Raw genomic sequence first — 15600 nt, 5'->3', positions numbered from 1 at the left:
TTAGAATTTTAATTTTCTAATGTTTAAAATAAAATCTATATAAATTATTAATTATATAATATTAAAATAAACATTAAATCTAATATAAAATTTTCATTATATAGCATTATAAGTTGAGTTAGGAATGAAATTAAGTTGCAGTCATGGTTATAAATATATAGTTATGGATACTAAAGTAAAATTACTATTAAAAAATAAATTTCTAAAACTTTAACGGTAAAAAAAAAATCCTAAATATAAATATAAAATATTATAAATTTTATTTTTAAAATTAAAATTAAAATTAAATAATAAAAAATAAATTATCTCATTAAAAAATATTTTCTATGAAAAATAATTTTCTCAAAATATTTTTAAAATATTTTGAAATATATATTATTTTTTATAAACAAACGAATATTAAATATATAATTTTATTTAATTTCATTCATATCTAAGACTTTATTTATTTATGAAAAATAACTTTTAATTTATTTAATATTTTTCGTGAAAAATATTTTAGAGATCTTAATAAAAAATTCAAGATATAAAAAATGAATTAATGATTTTTTTTAATCAGAAAAATATTTTATATTTAACTAAATTTTTTAAATATTTTAAATATAAAAATAATTTTTATGAAACAAATGGAAACTAACTCTTTAAATTTCTAAACGAAATTGATTACATCTTTGTTAAAAAAAATGAAATTGATTACATGAAAAAAATATTTAATTATAACATAAAAACAGAAGTTAACTATTAGTTGCCGTTCTATGACCAAACCATCTTAAACAGCAAATTGTTACAATTAATTAACTACATAAAAATGTTTGTAAGTGACTAAAAAATCGTTGATATATTTAATAATAAATAGTTTGAAAATATATTTATTATTAAAATTATTAAATAAAACATATAATAAAATTTTAAAAATAAATGAAAATAATTTAATCAAATGTAAATATCAAAATGGAAAGCTGATTATCTCCTACTTATTTTTTTAATCTAGTTAAACCAGCTTATAATCTAAAATAAACATCCCCAAGAAATAAAAATTAGATAATTATAGCAATTAACCCAAAAGGCTAAAGTCATCAAGCGTTCTCTCCAGGCAAGCTGCGCAACAACTCCAAGTTCACTCGAGTTATGAGACAGAGAGTCATGTAATTGGTAGTTCTTATTGCAAAATATCAAAGTCTGCCTCACATTATATCTATAAATATCGCTGACTTCCCACCATGGATTACAACTTTTTCCATTTCTACAGCATACAAACTAAGGTGATAGGAAATCTTCTAAAATAAAATTTAAAAAAAAAAAGTTGTTTGTTCTGCAACATCCATATGAAAATAAAAATGCAAACAGCTAAAAATATTGCTAATTTGATCCTTACCAACTACTCAGCCCTTAGAAAAACCTCGCCATTCCTTCAATCCCAGGTAGAATCCCCAACCTTGAAGAAGACGTTATCAAGCAATATTAACAGCAACCGGCTTCCCCCGACCCATAGCAAATCCTCTTGTGCCATCGGGCATACGGGGCCCTGGAGGTTGCTTCGCTATACCTGGCTGCTCACCATTAACTGGATTAGTTGAAGGGGGAGTTCCCACAGGATTTCCACGGTTATTATGATGGTATTGAGCCCTCCCACGTCCCTTGCCTCGACCCCGATTGCGCCCTTTCCTATGTGTACCATCCTTGTCATTCACATGATCCTCTCCCTGCCCAAGCAAAGGCACATCAAAACTATAATCTCAATCATCATTTAGTGGGAGAAAACAGGGATGCCTTGTCACGCACATCAAGAGGACAGAACCATCTTCTCTATTCAAAGCACAGCCACATTTGCTGTCCTATTGAACGGAAAAGTACAAAATAGAACTGGCCTCGTTTTTCTCCATATTTTTTTATAGATTATATATTTCATTTATCAACTGTATCTTATTTTGTAAGGATAGTAAGCCAATTCAGAGGCAAGTCTCCAGGATTTTAATGTCCACAGAATAAACAATTCTAACATGTTCGTTTCAACAGGTCATATCAGCTAATAATTTTCTCAAAATGGCGGACCTTTAAAATAGTGCATAATCATCATGGATATCTGCTAGAACTTACAGTGGGTTCATGTGAATGAGCATCATATTGTTGGGATGAATCTTCATTCTGTTTTTCATTCAGCTGTTTCTCAGACGTACAAGCCTCATCTTCCTCTTGCCCATCATGCCCCTTCTTTCCCCGAGCTTGAGTAGGTTTTGACTAAATATAAAAGAAACAAACACAAATCAATACAACTGAATAAACTTAACATCCATAGGTTTTGACTAAAGATAAAATAAACAAACACAAATCAATACAACTGAATAAACTTAACATCCATAGGTTTTGACTAAAGATAAAATAAACAAACACAAATCAATAAAACTGAATAAACTTAACATCCAATATGCATGTTGTGACTCCGAAAACAAACCACATAGAAAATAACTAGGAATGCAAGAATTAGAGGCGAAGAAAAAAAGGAGAGAGAGAATAAAAAGAAAATAAACTTCATATGGTAAATACATTTCAAATCTGTCCTACAACAGAATGACAAAATCTGCAGATATCATTCAATGACAAACTTTCAAGTTCTACGACTAGAAAAAGTTACATATCAGATGTTCAAGACATGTTCCCTCCCATGTGTAGTCTTTTTTAATCCCCCCTCCCACCGCTTTTTTTTTTTTTAATTTATTCTCTCAGAATATGTGGCTACTCAGATACTACCTAATCTGCCAATCTACAGAAACTAGATATAATTGAGCAGCAAAATGTCAAAATCAGATGAATGTGTTGAAAACTTCCAGGGTAATTTGGCTACAAATTCTTATCCAAAAAGCAACAAGGAGTTAAAGATGAACAAGAAAATTTTGAAGAGCAACTTGAGGATGAAAGTGAATAAAAGGAAAGATTTGAAGAGTAAGATTGAGGAATCCACTTTACTAGTTCACCTTCTCATGTGGACATCCAAGACAATATGACCGAATTAGAAATTTTTGAAGAATCTATTATGAATGAACACGACAAGTCTAAGGCGTATACCTAAGAACTGAAGAAATTCAAGCCATGAAGACCTTGGAAACTTCAATGGAAATTAAAGAAGATCAAGCCAATACAGCCATCAAGATTTATGGAGACTCCAAACAGAAATTGAAGAAAATAAAGTTAAAAAAAAAAACCACAGACAATTGAACACATTTCAAATTCCCCTTGTTTCTAGGGATCGGATAATGGTTTTAAATCGCAGTCGCAAGTAACGAAAACAAGCATGTAACGGCCATAACCAGCCATAACGTAACAGCTTAGCACTACCCAAATTTTCTAAAACAATTTGCATAAGTTCTTAAAATGAATTAATATTGATAGATATAAGCTAGAATAATGCAAACAATTATATGATAGACATAAATACATCAAATATAGATTATATCACTTAGATTAAACATCATTATAACAAACTAATAAAATAAAATTAAGTAATACACTGCAAATCAATTACAAAAACCTATACCTTAATTTATTTATAATAACTAACATAGGTATTGTAACTTATCCCAAATATTGAACTACATTTAGCATTAACAAATAACTAATATAAATTAAGCATAAAATTTTATATAAGTTAACTTATAATCAATTTAATGAAATAGATTTTTAAATATAGTGTAAAATAAGAAAAAGTTACACTATCTTATATATTAGCTAAACTAATAATTTAAAGTATAATTTTAACTCAAAATTAACATCAACATGATCTTTAATAAAAAAATACAAAAAAAAAAAGAAGTGCTAAAAAGCAAATTATAAAAATAAAAGAAAAAAAAATAAACTCATCTTTTAGAGGAAAGACGCTAAGAAATGGAATAGTTTATAATGGATTCAAACTTATAAAAGAAAAAGATAGGAAAGATTGAGTTGTTTGAGAGAAAACAAAAAAAGATATTCAAAGAAAATGGCTTTTCAATTGCTGGATCTCAATGGAACCTCAAAATACATTATGTTTAGCATGTAAAATAAAAAGATTGAATTATTGGTAATTGCCATTACCATTACATAACGTTCAGTAACAGCAGTTACACATGCAAATCAAAGGGAGCTTTTAAATAACGGGGTGACAGGTAACGGCCACCTCATTTTCTGTTATATAACAGCCGTTACATAAAACAATGGATCTGAACAACCATTCAACTTTAATAGAGATTGATTTAACATGTTTAGATCTTTTCAGGGATGCAAGGAAAGCATGTATTTCGTTTTTCTTTTCAAGCTCATTGCTAATATCCAAAAAGATAAAGTTCCTCCTTTAAATCCAGTTCTTCATCCTTCTGCACTTCAAACCTCAAGGTCAGGCTTTCTCCAACCAAGGAAGAATGACGCAGTATTGGAAGAAGAATCTGACTTAGGATACTAAGGAATTATATACATTGTAAACTTAGGAATTACTATTACTATTATTATTACTACTATTATTATTATTATGGCCTAAGTTTGTTCAGGATTTCTAATTAGAATTGAATTAGGGTTTCTAAATCCAAATGTAAATAGGGTTGTCAAAAGTCAAAACTCTATAACCAGGCCTAGGTTTTCTATTATTTATCAGTAGGTAGATACCGTCCGTTTTAGCATCAACCGAACTTTAAGACCACTCCAGTTCTCCTCATCATTTAGCTCAATAACCTGCAAAATTGAATATGCAATTAACTTCTCTAGTGAGAAATGAGAATTGGTAGAGGAGAATTTGTTCAATTGCAGGAAACATAACACTTACTGCTTTCTCAGCTAGCTCAACAGACTCATATTCCACAAAAGCATGCAACTGTATATGACAAGAGTTGAAATATTAGACATGCATCTCACTATGAAATTAAATAAATTAATCATCATCAGATTAGCAACACATATGAGCTGCTACGATAAGAAAAAGAATATCGACAAAAATCACAACTTCAATGAATATAAGCCCTGCCTGACATAACTGCCGATCCTAAAAACTCCAATTTTGTATTAGAATCAAGGATAAACAACACAACTTTCATCAGTTCAGGATACATCCCACACTATACTACTTACTTCCACCCAGGCCCGGGCCCTTTTAATGCACCTTCTATTCTGCCAGTTTTCAAACTGTCCACTAGCAAATACAGAGCCTACCCACTGACTTCTAATACAGGAAACAAAATAAAGATTCCTTGTCATTTCCGCCTACTCTTTAACCTTTATGGCCTGCCTCTTGTCTTTATGGAGAAGACTCAAAACCATATTAATTATCATTGGAAACTTGGCACATTTTCAATCATGTCAATTTTCTTCTTCATTTTTATTTTTCGAGCTTTGCAGCTCCAGTGTATCCTTGGGCATCCCGATTAGAAAACCAGCTAAAGATGGAGGAAACAAACAAAGGAAATTGAGAGAATAGAGAAAATGAAAAGACACAATAAAAAGCTTTAAAAAACATGCCAAAGGTGGTCACTGCCCCAGTTCACGTGTTCTGTTTATATATGTACCCCATGAACACGCAGACAATATACCTTGTTACTGAAATGCATTCCATCAGCTTTAGTGGATCTGGATGCTGAAGAGGCTCCACCACCAGAAGTTTGAGGTGGACAGGTACGGATGGTCTTCACACTGAGAAGGAAAGACTCAACACTTTAATTGTCTAATATAAATGTATATTGATATGTATCTCTATATCTGATATATAACCATCATTTTACCTTCCAACTGCAGAGAATATCTTCATGAGGTTTTGGTGACAATGATCTTCAGGCAAGTTTTCAGCAACGACTATACGAGACTAAAGTTCAAAAGCAAAGGACAAATCATATAAGGAATTTTCATTGTAACCTAAAAATAAGGGCATAGTAATGGAATAATAAGCAAGCAATTCATACACCAACCTTGAAGACAGATGGAAAAGTAACACTACTGGCTATCAGCGTGTACATACATAAAAAATATGAGCAGGTAAACAGAATGACAAACGAAAGGGAAAAAAAAGAAGAAAAACCTACTTGCAACTCTTCCACATCCAACTCGGTTAAAGGATGTTGACGTCTAACTTTCTTTCCATCTTCACTAACTACCTGCAGAATGTGTTATCAAAAAGTATGACGGTCAATAGAACCTAGAAGAAAAAATATATATATATATACATATATATATAAAGAACAGATGCCATGAAGGAATAGAAATGCATTTCAAGTGAAAAAATATGAAAAAGCTTACGAGTTTTGATGAATTCCGCAGGATGGAAGCAAGTTGCGAATTACTATTTATAGCAGCTTTGACCTTCTTAAAGGAAGCAACAACAGATATTGGAACTATAATAAAGCAGACAACAATGTTAAAATGGATTGAAGTATTTGAAATAGAAACAGTTCAAACAACCAATTACGGAATGACAATTACAACCCCATTTTCCTTTTTTTGTTGTTTTGCGACTTCCTTTTACAAGGCCACAAATCTTATATTGAGTAATAAAGCAGAATTACAAACATGCTGTTAATAAAACTTATATAAAATGAAAATTTATTTATCTAAACTACTCTATCCCTCAAAGGCCAATATAAACTAGTTTGGGATAAAAACAAGTTGTGCTATCCTATCCCCAAAATCCTTGACCATGACATACATATTTTGCCTTCGTACCACAAACGCAGCCACGCAAAAACACAAAAGTGTAGGAAGAGTATAATTATTCTTTTCTAAATTCAGAAAAAAGGCAGTCTAATACAGTTGCATTTATAAAACCCATAGAAATAACCCAAATAAAAGTTCAGGGGAAAAGACATTGTCACTCATTGATAGGGAGCTTAGTCAATGGCAGCAATTAAATATTATCATAGCATCTTGAGATGACTCCAATTTGCATGCAGTTCATTCCACAACAAGATCACTATTAGGTATGAACTTCTAAATCCAAATTATGTAATAAACCAGAAGTATTTAGGGTGGCATCAATATCAATGATGGAAGATCTGTAAAATTTACACATACTTTATACATCAAGCCATAATATTAACAAGACAACAAAACTAAGTGAGAAATGAGGCAGTATTTTCCCTGAAGTTACTTTGAAGAAAAGCAGCCAAAATTATGTAACAGTTATAATAAAAAGAAAAGAAAAAGAAAACTTGTGTTGAATAGCTGAAACACCAGAACTATAGGACTAAGAAATAAACTATGCTTGAAAGACAAGTAAAAAACCAATTAAACCAGAGAATCTTACCATATCCATCAGGATCCTTGTGTATAAACCTCATCAAATGATCAGTTGTCACCAAATTTAGATCACTGAAATAGTACTCCACCTGTAAGCAGCAGTCCAAATGTCCCCGAAAAGAATTAATAACATGGAATTAGTGACAATACAAGGTAATACTTGAGCATTAGAACTAGAAAATAATCTATAAAAGCTTCAAATGTAGTAAGGATGTTGTGAAATCACTCAGTTGAAATACTTGTTAACTGATTATAGGCAAGCAGCAACTCTGTTTTACTCCCACTCCAGCTAGAAAGTCCAACCTAGAAACCTATGATCAATCTCATGAAATTCATCTCCTAAACATGCATCCCATATTAAGGACAATTCAGAAAAGGGTCAATTTCAAACTACAAGTGGTTGGCTAGTCATTTTAGTTCATGTTCTTTTTAAGTAATCACAAAAGCTCTAGCTACGGGAAAATAATAATAAAAATACATATTTTTCATGGTTCAAATGTCTTTTTTTACCCTTTATTTCGTTGGTTGGGCCAGGGAAGGGAGGTTGTATCCTGAAAATTCATGTTCTCTTTATGCTAAAGCAGACTAAAAATAAGTCGGATATAAGCAAGGTTACAGGACATGATTTAAGATGTGGGCCCACTCTTCAAAATTTTCACTATTGACCATAAAAAACTATAACTACTTTACCAATCACTTCTAGAAGTAGGGGCATACAATCGGTTGGTTTAGTTTCAAATAGAACTGAAATAACCAAAAACTAAAGTAATAAAGATGTGGGCCCACTCTTCAAAATTTTCACTATTGACCATTAAAAAAACTCTTTACTACTTTACCAATAACTTCTAGAAGTATGGGCATACAATCGGCTAGTTCAGTTCTGAATGGAACTGAAATAACCGAAAACTAAAGTAACAAAATTATGAGAACGAAACTGAACCAATTTATAAGGACAACCAAATCGAATATAAACCAATGAATTTTAGTTCGGTTTGGTTCATTGGTTCTCAACGCCAAGAAGATGACAGATTGCAATGCAAAATTCTCAAATACCATTGAATCACATCCAAAAAAAAATTGGATCAAACAGAAACTCTTCCCATCAACAGTCCCATAGTAAAGAACACAATATAACAAGGGCACAAATCAACGATTAGAGATACCATAGATGACAGATTACAAGACAATTGCATATTTTTGCCATATGTAGAATCTCAAATGGGTTAAAAATCAACAATACAAACCAATTAAAACTTAACAATACAAAACCAAACATAAACTTTGAAGAAATGGGAACCCATAGTCAAATAGAAAACTATTTGAACATCAAAAATAGAATATGATCCAAGGCGGTTCTGGAAGTGGGAATCAGCTGTTGAGATCTTGATGTCGATTCTTCCATGTGCTTGAGCCTCGAATATGATAGTCTGTCTTGGTCTTGGCTCTGTGTCACAACCTCACTAAGGCCACAACAAGAGACAGCAGCATCACTGAGGCCACAAATGGAGACAATAGCATCACCAAGGCCATAAATGGAGACGGTAACCTCAAGTAGGGCACGACAAAGATGGATTGTGAGAGGGTATGCAATGAGAGTGTGTGACGAGGGGATGGCCTGAAATGAGATGTGATATAAGAGGAGGAAGAAGAAGGTGTGGTAAGGGACTATGTTGTCAGAATAGATGAATCAACGAAGAAGAAGAAAAATGAGGAGGAAGAGAGGCAAAGGGTTGGTTAACGAGGGCAAGGGCAAAAGAAAGCTTAAATATCTAGAATATGGGTTGGGTTGTAGTATAAGAGTAAAATCAGTTTGATTCAATCACTTCAATTTTCAAACCTTAATAACCGAATTGAACTGAACCGAAAAACTGAAAAAAAAAATATTTTAATAATCAAAACTGAATTGCTTTAGCGAAAAACCGAATTAAATTGGTTTAATTCGATTTTTCGGTTTAGACCACGAGTACTCAACCCTATCTAAAAGCAAAAGTTAAAAGGTTAACTTGAGATTAGACAAATAATAGTTAAAATAAGGGCAATAAAGTTCACAAACCCTCTTGGTTCATACATGATAACAACACAAGAAAAGTAGAAATAAAAATGCATGTATACTTCAACTGTAATTGTAAACCATAGAAGCTCATTGAATTATTTTTTTTTTTCAATCAAGTAAGCTCGTTGAATAGTTTTTCTCCAATCAAGTAATCACCATTCAAAATACTAGGCAGATGCAAAAATGGTTGAACAAGCATGATTCTTCAATGAATTTTTTTCTAACATTACCTCAAAAGAAAATTTGAAGTTAATTATATAATATGTTTGAATGTCCATGGCAAGCACATAGAAATTACATATGTCATGATCATTGCCTTCCCAACTAATTTTCTATATTTGTTCCCTCCCAAAATTTTAATTATTTAAACTTACAAGCAATGAGAGGCTTGTGAAAACTAAGTGGTGTCTCCATGAATGAGGCCTCCTTCACTACAGGCTCTAAGGAAGGATCAAATAAAAACCTTCCGATTCATTATTTTGGTACAAATGAGCAAAGCTACTCTCACTCAATTCAGAAAATATTCAAATATGACTCGGCTTCTATCAATTCCATTCAAGCTCTAGCTTGAATAGCAAGCCGAGCAAAGTTTGGGTATTTCATAGCTCCACTTGAGGCTCAGAAGCCTATCAAGTGCTCAAGTAGTTATACAATTGTAAGCAAAATTTATATAACATAATATACCATGTATATAAACATTTGTTGATTCAAGATTTTCTCGAGCTCACTTGAGGCTCATTGAGCTTTAAATCCAGATCAGAAAGTAAACTGTTTACCTATTGTTTTCAAACATCCAAACAGTCAAAAGAAAATAATAATGTGGCTCTACTTTGTCTCAAAAAGCTTTGATCAATATCTCCCAACAAACACTGTAAAACCAGCAGGAAACAAACCAAGATACAGTTCATAATTAATACAGTTTCCACATTTTGTTTCGGGAATTGCCAAATACCGACTAGAAGGTGAAAATTTTCATTTTCATAGGATCCAAAAGCAAGTGAACAGCCATTCAACCATCAGATGCGAGCTATAATTCCCCCAGTTTGTCATCTTATTTATCATTTCGTAACCATGTGTTTGACCTTATCAGCAAATCTTATGGGCCTAAGTAAAATAAGTTTACTGAATGCACAATAAATAGAAGTTAATAATCTAAAGTTTAGGCACAATTTCCAACAACCCCGCCCCCCCAAAAAAGGAAAGAAAAAAAAAAGCAGACACCTTAGTTAACACTCAGATCCTGACTCCAAGAAATGGTTGGCAAAAGACCAAGTAGAGGAAACAATTGCTTTCATATGTAAAAACCTAAAAAAATCTCTTATCTATAAACGATTGATCAAACCATAATCTACTTCATTCCTCTCCTGAAGCTTGTAGAGTATCAATAAGCTTATGATTTTTCTCTCCACATCAAAAGTTCAAGCACCCTCAGTCTCTTGCTACTAAGTCCAGATAATCATTCAACAGTATAATCTCTTTTATTCCAAATACATCTAATAATACACAATTTTGAATCCTATATTTGGTTGGACGAGTGCGTCCATTTCACTTTCTTCGCATATTAGAATCCGAATAATTGTTTTGCTGTGCTAATTTGATTATCGGGGTAATTGAACATTCTTTTTAACACAATATGCTTTGCAAATGATTACCGAGAAATAAAAATAAATAAATAAATATATTAACAAATTAGGTGCAGAAAAAAGAAGTGCTACCAATCAGTTAAATCTACTCCACACTCCACCAGCTATCACTTATCAAGCTCACTGACTTCACTGTAACTAGAATATAGTTTCGCAGTTCTACTCGTAGCTAAAATACTCACTTGATTCAAAAGTTTCTGCACAGTCTCATCAGAAAGCCCAGCTCTTTCATGTTTGGACGCATGATCTGATGATGCTATATCCTTCTTCGCAGCCACCTCCATATCTTCCTCCGACTGCCCCTTTTTGGAAGCAAAGTGATTTTGATTCCCATGGTACTGCAGAGGCACATAGTGACTATTCTGACCATGATGATGATTGCTATGGTTCCGAACTGGAGGGTACTGCTGATTATGATGCTGATACTGGTGCTGGAGGTGGGGATGGTGGTGGTGCACATGATGATTCTGGATAGGGATCACGTGAGGCACAGGCACAGGGCTATGAATCGGAACATGAAACGGCGAGGGAGGAGGCGGAGGATAGATATGCATCATGGCAGCAGAAGGGGAAGGAGGAGGTGGCGGCGGCCGCTGTTGTTGTGGGCGAGTGGGGACAAACTCAGGAGCCTGCGCGTTGAGTTTACTGAAGGACTCATTCCGGGAAAGCGATGGATCTGACGAAGAAGAAGGAGAAGAAGAAGAAGATTGATCTAGGGTTTCCGATGCAGGTTCCACTTCAGAATCTTGCGCCATTACTATAATTACTAATATTAGATCGTATACGTAATTCTAATTTTTGATGTTAGGGTAAAAATAGAATTTGGGGATCTAGGGTTTTTTTCTTTCTTTTTTTTTTTTTCCTATTACAGTGAAGGCACAGCACAGCCAGCAAGAGGGCTCGGAGAGGATGGGCCCTGCAGAAGGCGAGGAGACAAATGGAGAGGATTTCTCGGTTTCAGGGGACGATGGTAGTTCATATTTATAGTTGATACTCCCTCTCGTTTTGGTGGGGCCATGTGGGTTCCATGTAAAATATAGAGCCACTAGGTAAGCAGAATTCAAAAATTAAATTGAATTAATTTAATGATTATGCTGTTTTTATTAATTAAATTTCATATTTTTTATTGTGTTGTTTGTATTCGATGTAGCATTTTCGTTAAATGAATAATGGAATAGACACGTCAACTTTTTCATTATAACACTCCGAGACTTAGCCTGGTGGAAAGTGCATCCTGATAAACCTGAGAGGTCTGAGGTTCGACTCCCCCAACCCCCTATTTCAAAAAAAAAAAAACTTTTTCGTTATAATTTTTATAATTTCAAGTATTTAATAAGTTAACTTTTAGATAATGTATTTTAAATAGTATGTATTTAGCTTTTTTTTTTAACTTTTTTAGTGTATGCAAACCATTGCATTAAAATATAATTAAAAAGATAATATATATATATATATATTTATCTCCTAAAAAAAATTTATGAATGCTCTCGATTCGGTATTAGATGCTCATCTAGCTAAGAATGCTTTGCCATAATCTATGAACGCTCTCGATTCGATATTAGATGCTCATCTGGCTAAGAATGTTTTGCCATTCCTATTGGATGATAGGATTAAGAAAAAAGTAAAAATTAGGGAAGGAGCACAAGAGGCTTTTGTTAGGGATGCTAAGGAAGCTTTAGTGGAAAGGAGATCCTTCAAAGAAGCCTTAGTGCATCAAAAGGCCATAAAAGAAAGTGTCCTGGAAGGAATGGATATAGTAGATAAGGGGGAGTAGGAAAAGGGGCTGTTGCATAAGGATATTGATCACTTTTCAAATATTAATGAGGTTGAGTTTGTTGTGGAGGCCAAATTTGATATCCCTAACATCATAGTTTTATAGAAGGCAAAGGACAAGCTGATCAAACCTTAAAAGAATGCGGTGGTTGTTCGTCTAATTGGACATGTGATTGGCTATCGTGCTCTCTGCACTTATATCTATAACTTATGGAAGTTTAAAGGAGAGTGTAGAGTTATTGACCTGGCCAATGACTTTTACCTAGTGAACTTCAAAAGCAATTATGACTATTAACATGCTCTTTTGGACGACCTTTGGACAGTGCGCGGTAGCTATCTAATAGTCCAACTATAGAGCCCCTAGTTTAGTACCGTAGAGGACCACCTTTCATCAATTGTGGTGTGGATTAAACTGTCGAGTATGCCCATCCATTTATACTACAAAAAAGCTCTTAAAGTTATAGTCGGGACTATTGGAAACCTTATGAGGATTGATTATAATACAAAGGAGTCGGCTAGAGAGAAGTTTAGTAGAATAGTTGTGGCAGTGGACTTAACAAAACCATTTGCTTCACAGTTTTGTATCGATGATTTTGTGCAGAAGATTAAGTATGAAGGTCTCTAGAAAATTTATTTTGGTTATGGTTGCTATGGGCACTCGAAAGAGCAATGCTCAATCAAAACACCATATGGCTTGATGCTGATTATATCCACGAGTGTTACTAGTGAACCTTTGCCTTCGGTAAATGCTAATGGGGATGACCATTTTGGTGAATGGATGGTGGTGCTGAGTTGGATTCGACGAAAGAAATCTCTAAGGGAATAAGAAAAAAAACACGAAGAAAAATCAAAGAGTTTTAGGGAACAAAAATGGAAAGAACTAAGTTTGGTATTTTGACTACATTAGAGGAGAATAATGTAGAAGGATCTAGAAAGGATAATCAGACGAATATAGAGGAGGCCATACCAAAGGATATGATGAAGGAAAAATTTGTGCTATGTGACATCACTAATAAAGGTGTCTCTTTTAGTAAGATGCAAGCAGTGTGTGTAGGTACTAATGGCAAGAGTCAACAGTCTAAAGGGAAAGGGATCCAAATTAATGAAAAAGGGAGTGGGCTTTCAGAGGGCGTGGGCTCTCTGTATCGAATTTCGGGCCCCTCCTCAAGAGGGGAGAAGGGGTCATTGATGGACCTTATGGCAAACTTTGAAGTAGCTACATTAGAAGGGTTGAAGTCTGTGCCTACTACTCTTAATGTGAATCATACAGTTTTGGCCTTCCTTAGGCATGGAGGGATGCGTAAACGGGCTAAGAGCCATGGGCCCCAAAAAATGTTAGATTTGCCTAGGGTAAAATCCTTAAAAGTCCAAGGAAGCAAGGTGAAGTTTAAAGCCACCTACAACAAAGCTACAAAAGCGGTTCTTGTTGATAAGGCCATTCAAGCCCTTAACTCCACCTTCTCTTTAGAGGATGCAAAGGGACTTATTCATAGCGACCTTAATCTCCAGTTTTGTCTCTTTAGAGGATGAAAATGATCAATGGTATATAAGCAAACCGCAACATTGGGAGAATGGGGTTTGAGTTCTCCTATAGAATGGAGGCCGGAGGTTGCTCTGGAAGTATTTGGGTTCTTTGGCAAGATTGTTGGAAGGTCAACATACTGGTTAATAACCTGCAATTTGTTTATTTAGAGATTTTAGATGCTGCAGATAATAAGTTTTTATTTTCCTCTATCTATAAGAGCCCCAAGAGTTGACTCAGAGATTCATTTTAGGCAAGTTTGATAACCTTGGGGATGATGGAATGGTGTTGTGGTTTTTAGTCGGGAATTTTAATGCTTTACTAAACTCGGATGAGAAGAGAGGGAGTATTGGTGGAAATTCTAGAGTTTGTGCAACTTTCTATGGTTAGTTCGACGCGAATGGAATGATAGACATAAGTTTCTGCAGTCTTCCATTTACTTGGAAGCGTGGTATGTTGTTGAAAAGGCTAGATAGGGCTATCTATAATAGTGCATGGGCCTATTCTTTCCTAAGTTTTATAGTAAAGCACCTTCCAAATGTAAAATAAAACCATAGACCTCTTTGTATTACAACAAATCCTAGTAGTAATGGCTCAAATAGACACGGTTCTTTTAAGTTCCTTAATGCATAGAAAACGCATAAAGAGTTTACATACTTCATTAAAGCACGCTGGAATGGTGGGCAGAAGTTGGAAACTACCTTAGAAACCATGGACTAGATTTTCAAAAATGGCATAAGAAGGTTTTTAGGTCTATTGAGGCCCACAAGAAATAAGTTCTAGCACGCCTAAACGGTATCTAGAGAGATGTTCAGGAGAATAATTATGTTGTGGATAGGAAGCTAGAAAACAACCTCCAGTAAGAATACAAGAGCATACTTGTCCAAGAGGAGCTGCTTTGGCATCAGCATTCTAGGGCTAATTGGATTAATTGCAGGGATATGAACACCAATTACTTCCATGCTCACACATTGAAGAGAAGGAGACAAAAGCATATTTTCATGCTCAAAGAGAAGGAGGATAATTGGTATGAGAATAAGGATGCTCTGAGACAAATGGCGATGGAGTTTTTTCAGAACCTGTATACTGGCGAATGTGTTGCGACATGCCCCTTGTAATTTAGTAATCGATTTCCTACTCTCTCCTAGAGGAGTTAGAGGCACTTGACAAACCTGTTGGAGATGAGGAGATTAAATGTGCTATCTTCCAAATGAATCCTTCTAAGGTGTCGAGGGTAGATGGTTTTGATGCTTACTTCTTTGAAACGAACTAGAAGCTTATTGATAAAGATATTTATTCTACGGTGAAACGTTATTTCAACAGTGAGCTTCCTTTACATGAGTTGAATAAGATGCTTATAGTTT

At 34.0% G+C, this 15600-nt stretch overlaps 1 protein-coding gene across 1 annotated transcript; it reads right to left on the bottom strand.

Annotated features, from left to right (window-relative positions):
* Nucleotides 1-1141: 1141 nt before the first annotated feature.
* Nucleotides 1142-11900, bottom strand: LOC110624414 (la-related protein 6B). The gene is made up of 10 exons (XM_021769538.2): nucleotides 11124-11900; nucleotides 7253-7334; nucleotides 6250-6344; nucleotides 6036-6107; nucleotides 5739-5818; nucleotides 5550-5649; nucleotides 4790-4837; nucleotides 4633-4698; nucleotides 2098-2238; nucleotides 1142-1703 (listed from the first exon to the last, which is right to left on the bottom strand). The coding sequence occupies exons 1-10, from the start codon at nucleotides 11694-11696 to the stop codon at nucleotides 1452-1454; spliced, it is 1509 nt and encodes a 502-aa protein (XP_021625230.1). The 5' UTR covers nucleotides 11697-11900; the 3' UTR covers nucleotides 1142-1451.
* Between the last annotated feature and the right edge of the window lie 3700 nt (nucleotides 11901-15600).

Source organism: Manihot esculenta, chromosome 1 (assembly GCF_001659605.2).
Source record: "Manihot esculenta cultivar AM560-2 chromosome 1, M.esculenta_v8, whole genome shotgun sequence".
Classification (NCBI taxonomy): domain Eukaryota; kingdom Viridiplantae; phylum Streptophyta; class Magnoliopsida; order Malpighiales; family Euphorbiaceae; genus Manihot; species Manihot esculenta.
The sequence above is the reverse complement of the archived record's forward strand: the minus strand, read 5'-3'. Positions and strand labels throughout refer to the sequence as shown.

Coding starts and splice junctions, on each gene's coding strand:
- LOC110624414 (XM_021769538.2), bottom strand. CDS start 11,696: ATGGCGCAAGATTCTGAAGTGGAACCTGCATCGGAAACCCTAGATCAA. Junction 5,819..6,035: donor TGGATGTGGAAGAGTTGCAA/GTAGGTTTTTCT, acceptor TTTGAACTTTAG/TCTCGTATAGTCGTTGCTGA. Junction 5,650..5,738: donor ATATTCTCTGCAGTTGGAAG/GTAAAATGATGG, acceptor TTTCCTTCTCAG/TGTGAAGACCATCCGTACCT.